The 9,767-nt window shown below is 43.6% G+C and overlaps 1 protein-coding gene across 1 annotated transcript in view; it reads left to right on the forward strand.

Annotated features, from left to right (window-relative positions):
• NUP210L (nucleoporin 210 like) overlaps positions 1-9,761 on the forward strand; it is a 66,844-nt gene extending 57,083 nt beyond the window's left edge. The window contains exons 29-32 of the mRNA XM_028488812.2: positions 213-388; positions 1,088-1,305; positions 2,955-3,094; positions 8,788-9,761. Of these exons, the coding sequence (XP_028344613.1) occupies positions 213-388; positions 1,088-1,305; positions 2,955-3,094; positions 8,788-8,994 (741 nt within the window). The 3' untranslated portion in view covers positions 8,995-9,761. The remainder of the gene's footprint in view (positions 1-212; positions 389-1,087; positions 1,306-2,954; positions 3,095-8,787) is intronic.
• The last annotated feature ends 6 nt before the right edge of the window (positions 9,762-9,767 follow it).

Consider the following 9,767-nt stretch of genomic DNA (forward strand, 5'->3'; position numbering starts at 1 on the left):
ACGGGTCCAGCCGCTCCGCGGCATGTGGGATCTTCCCGGACCGGGGCACGAACCCGTGTCCCCTGCATCGGCAGGCGGATTCTCAACCACTGCGCCACAAGGGAAGCCCCAAGAGGAATACCATTTTTATCATTGATTATAAGTCTCAGAATATGGTCTCAGCTCCTCTCCAATGCATCCTTCTCTGTACTAGTAGGTTTTGTCTCCCACAGGTAGCACCAGTGACATACCTGCGAATGAGCAGCCACCCCAAGCTATACACAGCTCAAGGAAGGACCCTATCAGCCTTTCCCTTGGGCATGTCTCTCACCTTCATTGTTCAGTTTTACAATAGCATCGGAGAGAAATTCCACACACACAATACCCAGCTTTATCTGGCTTTGAACAGGTATGGAAGGCAAAGGAATGGTGTTGACATTGTGGTAGACATCTTATTGATTAACCTGGTATTATCTAAAAGCTCCAGTAAATTCTTCTCATATTCTGCACTTGGAATCTGATCTTTCTTTCATTAAGATGGGGAAAAGACCAGAATTAGTTGTTCAATGAAGAAAAATTTCAGTATGTTTTGAATTTGACAAGTCCTAGTTCATACAAAGCTCCTGTAGGGAGCCAATTGGAGTATTATCAAAAAGCCATACTAAAAAAAAAAAAAAAAAAAAAAAGAAGCCATACTGAAAAAACAATTTTTTTTTTAATTAAAAAAAAAAGCCTAGGGACTTTCCTGGTGGTCCAGCGGTTAAGACACCATGCTGCTCCTAATGCAGTGGGCCCAGGCTCAATCCCTGGTCAGGGAACTAGATCCCACATGCCACAGCAAAGATCCCACGTGCTGCAACTAAGACCGGGCACAGCCACATAAATAAATTAATTAATTAATAATGCTAAGAAAAAAGCCTAGCTGGGCACTATATATATAAATGTAATAGATCTGATCCCTGGCCCTAGTTGCTTACTCTCCATTGTAGAATTCCATCTGAACTTTTGAGCTTTTGAATATAAAATGTTGTGATAGGGTCTGCCCCCAGAACTGTTTCCTAACTATTGACTCTCTTCAGAGATTTCTACCTTTCCTGTCTGCTTTCAGAGATGACCTGCTGCTTATTGGACCAGGAAATAGGAACTATACTTACATGGCTCAGGCTGTGAACAGAGGGGTGACACTTGTGAGGCTCTGGGACCAGAGACATCCAGGCATGGCAGATTATATTCCTGTTTCTGTAGAGCACGCCATCGAGCCAGACACCAAGCTTACCTTTGTCGGAGATGTCATCTGCTTCAGTACTCACCTCCTCAACCAGAATGGTTTGGATACCTTCCCTTTCTCAACCTCACAACTGACAGGATTAGAAAGCAACTCATCCCTTAGATGATTTTTTTTTCCAAATTATCTAAAATCTAAGGGGCTCTCTGAGAAAGAAAATACTTTTGTGTGTTTTATTTTTCATGTTAACTGATAATTCTCAGTTTAGTGCCCATTTCTCTCCATAGCCAGACAATTAGAGGTCAGCCAGTAATATTTACCAAGTATCTATTGAATATATAGGCAGTGTAGAGTACTGTGCCTTCTCCTCCATTCCCAGCTTCTGAAGGAGGGTAATTGCTAAGTTGAGCATCAGTAAAGGATGAAATAAAAGGAAGGAAAGGGCAATAAGGCTTTAGTTCTAAGAACCAATTGTGGGTACACTGTTTTGTGAGGCACATCTGAAGGCCTAACTTCTACATATACCATCACTGTAAGAAGGTTTGGCCTTGTACCGGGCTACACTATACTCTTGATCAGCAAAGCATTTCTGTTCTAAGAAGTACTACTGAGTTACAGAAAATCAGTCTTGGGTTAGGAAATGTGTGTTATATCTTTAGGCTTCCAGGTAGCATATCCCAAAATGGTATATACTGACTGGGTATATGCAACCAAATAATCCCTCCAAGTAAGGCTGGCTGGGGTGGTATGTGGCTTGGGCTTTGCATCTTCTTTGGGGAACTATGGATACATATGTTTGGATAAAGTGGTGTAATACTGGACGTGACTTTAACATTAACTGTATATTTTGGACTTGATACAAAGCGAACTCTATTCAGTCTAGGTCAAATCCTCCAATCCTGTAACAGTTGACTTGTAAGCAACCACTACTTACTAATATGTAATCCATGGCCAGTGAGCTAACTCTGCTTACAATATCATGATTGTTCGTCTTTTGTCAGTGAAGCAGAGGCTTTTTTTATTACTCCCTTTTCCTAGGTTCTGTCAGGACTGTCCCTCTGTCTTCCATTCTGGAATTTTTTGGGCATCTCAAATCCATACCACTTTGGATGAGAAAGCAGAAGGGCCACATGCCAGGATCAGTAATCTAATCTAACATTTGATATTCCTCTGCCACCTTGGGACTTAAACCAAAGTAAACGAATCCTCTCTTCTGCCAGTTGACAGTTGCTTGCAGTCTTCCTGCTGATATCAATCAGTAGGTCAAAGCAGATTCATCCTTAGCAGGGTCTATACACAGTTTAATCAGAGTGTTATTCCTATGTGTAAAAAGCATTTTTCTTTTTCCTAAGGAGAACAGTTACATTCTCCAACTAAGTAGCTTCTTTTGTGGTTGTGAAGGTCAGCAGTTCCTATTTTATTTTGCTAGCATGACAATACGAAGGGGAAACCAACATTAAGAAAACGTTAGGGACTTCCCTGGCAGTCCAGTTAAGACCCTGCGCTTCCAATGCAGGGGGCGTGGGTTCGATCCCTGGTCGGGGAATTAAGATCCCACGTGCTACGTGACGTGGCTAAAAAAAATTTTTTTTAAAGAAAATAAACAAAGTTACCCTCAAAGCTGGGTGTTCCTCCTGGGAAGGGATATATGTATGCTTGAATAGTCTACTGACTTGGATTCTGAGTAAGGTTAGAGTGACCAATTTATATCAAAGGTTGCAGCCAAGTGCTTTCTCTTGTCTTTTCCTAGGTGAACCCGGGAGGTGGATGATTTCTGCTGATGACAATATTCTACAAACAGACATTGTCACTGGGGTAGGAGTGGCCAGGAGTCCAGGAATAGCAACAATTTTTCATGACATTCCAGGACTAGTAAAAACATATCGAGAGGTAAACCTAATGTTATGAGTTGAAGGGTTCATGGGAGTTCCCTGGTGGCTTAGTGGTTAGGATTCCAGGCTTTCACAGCCGTGGCCTGGGTTCAACCCCTGGTCGGGAAACTAAGATCCTGCAAGCCGTGTGACAGGGCCAAAAAAAAAAAAAGAGTTGAAGAGTCTAGAGTAACTATTTCCATATATGGGAATATGCATATAGAAAGCACATCCTATGAAAAGAAATACACTCACATATCAGATATAAAGCCAGCCAACAAACTTTACTGGAACATAAAGGTAAATTGTGATTAAGGTTCTTGACCAAAAAAATGACTAGTCTGATTTATAATTTAAAATATCACCATGAGGGCTTCCCTGGTGGCGCAGTGGTTAAGAATCCTCCTGCCAATGCAGGAGACACGGGTTCGAGCCCTGGTCCGGGAAGATCCCACATGCCGCGGAGCAACTAAGCCCATGCGCCACAACTACTGAGCCTATGCTGTAGAGCCCGTCAGCCACAACTACTGAGCCTGCATGCCTACAGCCCATGCTCCACAACAAAGAGAAGCCACCACAATGAGAAGCCCGCGCACCATAATGAAGAGGAACCCCCGCTTGCCGCAACTAGAGAAAGCCCACGCGCAGCAATAAAGACCCAACACAGCCAAAAATTAATTAATTAATTAAAATATATATATATATCACCATGGCTACTGGTTGGTACTAAACTGTAGGGGCAAGAGTAGGAGCTGAGGGCTACCCTGGTGGCACAGTGGTTAAGAATCTGCCTGCCAATGCAGGAGAAATGGGTTCGATCCCTGGCCCGGGAAGATCCCACATGCTGCAGAGCATCTAAGCCCGTGTGCCACAACTACTGAGCCTGCGCGCTAGAGCCCGCGAGCCACAACTACTGAAGCCCGTGCACTTAGAGCCTGTGCTCCGCAACAAAAGAAGCCACCAAAATGAGAAGCCTGCGCACCGCAATGAAGAGGAGCCCCCGCTCGCCGCAACTAAAGAAAGCCCACACGCAGCAACAAAGACCCAACGTAGCCAAGAAACAAAGAGTAGGAGCTGAGAGACAAGTTGGGAGGCTATAATTGCAGTAACGCAGCTGAGTATGATGGATCAGGGTGATAATAGAGGAGGTGGTAAAAAGTTGATCAGATTATAAATATATTTTATAGGTATAGTTGATACAATTTCCCAATAGATTAGTATATGTAGAGTGTGAAAGAATCAAGAATGACTTAAGATTTTTGACTGAACAACTAAAAGGACAGAATTGCCATCAACTGAAATGCGTAAGACTGTAGGTGGAACAGTTTTGGAGAGAAGATCAGTTTTGGACATGTAAAGTTGGATGTCTGTCTATTAGATGTCAAATGGATGTGTTGAGGTAGCTAGATAGAAAAGTCTGGGAGTCATTGGCATAGATATTTAACTCCTGGTGGTAAGGTGGTTAAGAATCCACCTGCCAATGCAGGGGACACGGGTTCGAGCCCTGGTCCGGGAAGATCCCACATGCCGTGGAGCAACAAGCCCATGCACCACAACTACTGAGCCTGCGCTCTAGAGCCTGCGAGCCACAACTACTGAGCCCGCGTGCCACAACTACTGAAGCCTGTGCGCCTAGAGCCCATGTTCTGCAACAAGAGAAGCCACCGCAATGGAAACTTGTGTGCTGCAACTACTGAGCCCACGTGCTGCAAATACTGAAGCCCGTGTGCCTAGAGCCTGTGCTCTACAACAAGAGAAGCCACTGCAATGAGAAGCCCACGCACCGCAACGAAGAGTAGCCCCCACTTGCCACAACTAGAGAAAGCCCACGTACAGCATCAAAGACCAAACGCAGCCCCCCCAAAAAAAAAAGCCATAAGATTATCAAGAGAATGAGTGTAGAGAAGAGGTCCAAGGACTAAGTTCCGGGGACACTCCAATATTAATAGCTCTGAAAGAACAGGAACCAACAAAAGAAATTTATAGGAATTTATAGATTTATAAGAATGACCAGGGAATGGGACTTCCCTGGTGGCGCTGTGGTTAAGAATCCACCTGCCAATGTAGGGGACCCGGGTTTGATACCTGGTCTGGGAAGATCCCACATGCTGCAGAGCAACTAAGCCCATGCACCACAACTGCTGAGCCCATGTGCCACAACTACTGAAGCCTGTGCGCCTAGAGCCCGTGCTCCGCAACAAGAGAAGCCATCGCAATGAGAAGCCTGCGCACTGCAACAAAGAGCAGGCCCCACTCTCCGCGGCTAGAGAAAGCCTGCATGCAGCAATGAAGACCCAATGCAGCCAAAAAAAGAAAAATAAATAAATAAAAATCAGGGCTTCCCTGGTGGCGCAGTGGTTGAGAGTCTGCCTGCCGATGCAGGGGACACGGGTTCGTGCGCCGGTCCGGGAGGATCCCACTATGCCGCGGAGCGGCTGGGCCCGTGAGCCATGGCCGCTGAGCCTGCGCGTCCGGAGCCTGTGCTCCGCAGCGGAAGAGGCCACAGCAGTGAGAGGCCCGCGTACCGCAAATAAATAAATAAATAAATAAAAATTAAAGAAAAGAAATTTATTAAAAAAAAGAAAGAATGGGTAATGGGAGGAAAACCCGGGAATCCTGGTGTCTGGGAAGCCAAGTGAAGAAAGTATTTCAAGGAGGGAGGGGGACATCAACAACGTGAAAGCTACTGATGGGTCAAGTATGAAAGCTGAGAAATGACTGATGGTTTCTTGCAATATGGAGGCTGGTGACTTTGAGGAGTAGCTTCAGTGGAATGAAGGGACTGGAAGTTTGATTGGAGAATTGAAAAAGAGGACTTGGAGACAGTCCTCTTCAAGGAACTGGAGTCGAGTTTGTTTTGTTGTTGTTGTTTTTTAAAAAATTCTTGCAATATGGAGGCTGGTGACTTTGAGGAGTAGCTTCAGTGGAATGAAGGGACTGGAGTTTGGAGAATTGAAAAAGAGGACTTGGAGACAGTCCTCTTCAAGGAACTGGAGTCGAGTTTGTTTTGTTGTTGTTGTTTTTTAAAAAATAAATAAATTTATTTTTGGCTGTGTTGGGTCTTCGTTGCTGTGCAAGGGCTTTCGCCAGTTGCGGAGAGCGGGGGCCACTCTTCATCGCAGTGCGCGGGCCTCTCACTATCTCGGCCTCTCTTGTTGCGGAGCACAGGCTCCAGACGCGCAGGCTCAGTAGTTGTGGCTCACGGGCTTAGCTGCTCCGCGGCATGTGGGAACTTCCCAGACCAGGGCTCGAACCCGTGTCCCCTGCATTGGCAGGCAGATTCCCAACCACTGTGCCACCAGGGAAGCCCTGTTGATTGTTTTTTAAAAATGAGAGAAATAATGGCTTAGGAAATGATTCAGTAGAGAAGGAAAATTTGATGTAGGATAGGGAGAATTGCTTAAGTGATACCCTTGAGTAGGTGAGATGGGTGAACAAGTGAATAGGTAAGCTTTATAAAGCCTTTCCTATTTCCCCCTTAAATACATGTAACATCTCCTTCCTCTGTGCCCAAAGAATTTGTTTGTTCCTCTTTTCATTCCTCTTAATAGCTATTATTTTTTGAGCATCTACTATGGGCTTGGCACTCTGCATCTATGTTTTTTTAATTTTTTATTTTATATACAGTACAACAATAATTTTTAATCTTCTCAACCCTGCAAAGTATTATCCCAATTTTATAAATGAGTAAATTGCCCAATAAGTGCCCACATGGTATCTGGTACCTTCTTTATTATAGATCTCTGGTCATAACATAATTACATATACATGGCATGATAACATAAATGATCATGTCAGAAATGCTCTTAGAATACAGAAGAAAGTCACTAATTCTGCCTAGACATTAAGGCTAAATTTTCCACAAATGACATTTAAACTGAATCCTGGGATTAGGAATTTGGCAGAAAAGAAAGGGAGAAGGCATATATGTACAAAGGCAAATAAAAAGTATATGTTGTGTTTGAAGACAAATGGATAAATCAGGGTGGCTTCAGCATAAGTTTTAAGGGTAGAGGGAAAAATTGGATAACATTCAAAGAGAACTTGTATCATGAGCAGATAAGAGGGTTGAGGAGAGAGGCAGCATGAGAAGACAACTAGAAAAAGGGGCTGAGAAGGTTCTAGGTGCTAGAAAAGCAAGAAGAAAGGTGTCAAAAAGGCAAGGGAGAGAATGAGCTATGATGTCAGGCTACAGAGAAGTCAAAAGGTCATATTCCAGTTGGTGTACTTCATAAAAACGCTCATTTAATTATTCACTAACTGGTAGACAATCACTGAGGCCTGTTATATGTCAGTGATTATGCTAGGCTCTGGAAATACAAAGATGAAAAAGACAAAACTCCTTTCCTCACTGAGCTCTTAACATAACTAACTTGATTTAGTTACCGAGTCTAAGCTCGCACTGCTCGCTGCATGACAAGCCAGTAATCTAATCGAGAGGTGAGTTGTTGGGTGGAGCAAGGAATAACGGCTTTACTTGTAAAGCTAGCAAACTGAGAAGGTGGTGGGCTCCTGCCCCAAAGAACCATGTTGCCTGAGTTAGAATTCAGGCTCCATATCCATACTAAAAGGGGAGGGGGCAAAGTCAAACACTTCCTGGTTCCCATCAGCCTCTGGGGGGGGGGGAATGTGTTCATTTTTTCATCCCTGCATTCGCTCACAGGTGGGCCTGGTCAAGATGTTTCCTGTGAGCTAAACAAAGGTATTTTAGCTTAATGCTCATTTCCTGGTAAGCAGGGTTCCCAGAGGTGGGCCTTTGTCACTAAGGCCCATGTCACTATAATTATACTTTATGTCACTATAATTTAAGCTTTTAGGCAACATCCCTTAAGTGATTAACTTGTAGTAGAATACAAAAGGTCTTCCCTATCACAGTTTTAAGGTCGTTGAATATATGAAAAAATAAAAAACTACGGTAGTACTGAGGAGACTGGACAGTATACTGCATTTAAATTGAAGGAATTTGGGAGGAATCCCCTGGTGGTCCAGTGGTTAGGACTCTGGGCTTCCCCTGCAGGGGGCATGGGTTTGATCCCTGGTAGGGGAACTAAGAACTAAGATCCTGAATGCTGTGTGCCACAGCCAAAAAAAACAAAGAGGGAATGGATACCCAAAGGAGTTAGAACCCAAAAATAAATAAATAAACCAATAAGTTGAAGGTATTTGGGGGGAAAGGGCCATCATTATCACCATCTTCTCTCAATGTAATCATTAAGCACTTGCCTTATATTCAAGGCACAGTACAGGGTGTACAAAGATATATTAGGGTTCTAAGTTGAAATGTAGAATCTAATGGGAGGGATTTTAACAAGTATAAAAATACCTACAATATAAGGCAGAACATTACAAGTAGTTTGAGAGAAACAGAATACTTTGAGGTTTCAGAAAAGGTTGAGATTATATGCAACTAAAGAGAGAAAAAGAAAACTTTCTAAAGGAAATTGCAACTGTCTTCAAAGACATCTAACAGGGAATCATACAAAGGGAATACATGTCAGAAGGAATAATGCACAAAGACCTCCTTTTAGAAAAAAATGTGTTTTTTTTCTCAAAAGTAAACAAATTTTGTGGTTCTCAAGTATGGGATCACTAGAAGGGCAATTTGCTCTTGTGTGAAACTGCTTTTAGCTAAATAAGTTATGAGGAATGGAGAAGAAGGGAACCAGATTCTCTAAGAACTTAGGTACCAATTTTCCTTTGGTTTGCTGACAGGTGGTGGTCCATGCATCATCAAGATTAACATTCAGTTATGACCTTAAGACTTATCTCACCAATACCCTCAATTCAACTGTGTTCAAGCTCTTCATCACCACTGGCAGAAATGGTGTCAATCTTAAAGGTCAGCAATCTCTTTATAGTTCTCGGTCATTATTCCCACCTTTCCCATTCTCCCTCAATTCATTTGCCCCTTTGAATTAGCAATACAAGTTTTCTTTCATTTCAAAATTGATTCTACTTTTACAAAGAAATCACTGAGGGACTTCCCCGGTGGTCCAGTGGTAAAGAATCCGCCTTCCAATGCAGGGGATGCGGGTTTGATCCCTGGTTGGGGAACAACTAAGCCCGTGCGCCACAACTACTGAGCCCTTGCGCCTCAAGAGAGCCTGCATGCTGCAAACTACAGAGCCCACGCGCCACAGCTAGAGAGAGAAAAACCCACACGCCATAACTAGAGAGAAGACTGTGTGCTGTAAGGAAGAGCCCGCGCGCTGCAAGGAGAGATCACGTGCCACAAACAAGACCCGATGCAGCCAAATAAATAAATTATGACTAGATTAAGGTTTTGAAATAGGCTCAACCTAGTCACTGTTGTCTTTTTAGTTATAACCCTGAGATCAAGAGGTAGCCTAGACCAAGGATTTCCAAACATGGCTGATTTTTAAGGTTATCCAAAGAAATTTTTAAAAAATACAGATTCTTAGGCTCCATCCAGATTTAATAAGTTTGGGATAGAGCCTAGGATACAATTTTTTTTTTTTTTTGGCTGCGTTGTCTTTGTTGCTGCACACCGACTTTCTCTAGGTGTGGTGAGCGGGGGCTGCTCTTCATTGCAGTGCACGGGCTTCTCATTGCAGTGGCTTCTCTTGTTGCAGAGCACAGGCTTTAGGTGCACGGGCTTCAGTAGCTGCAGCATGCGGGCTCAATAGTTGCGGCGTGCGGGCCCTAGAGTGCGCAGGCTTCAGTAGTTGTGG

This window comes from Physeter macrocephalus, chromosome 4 (genome assembly GCF_002837175.3).
Source record: "Physeter macrocephalus isolate SW-GA chromosome 4, ASM283717v5, whole genome shotgun sequence".
NCBI classification, from domain to species: Eukaryota; Metazoa; Chordata; class Mammalia; order Artiodactyla; family Physeteridae; genus Physeter; species Physeter macrocephalus.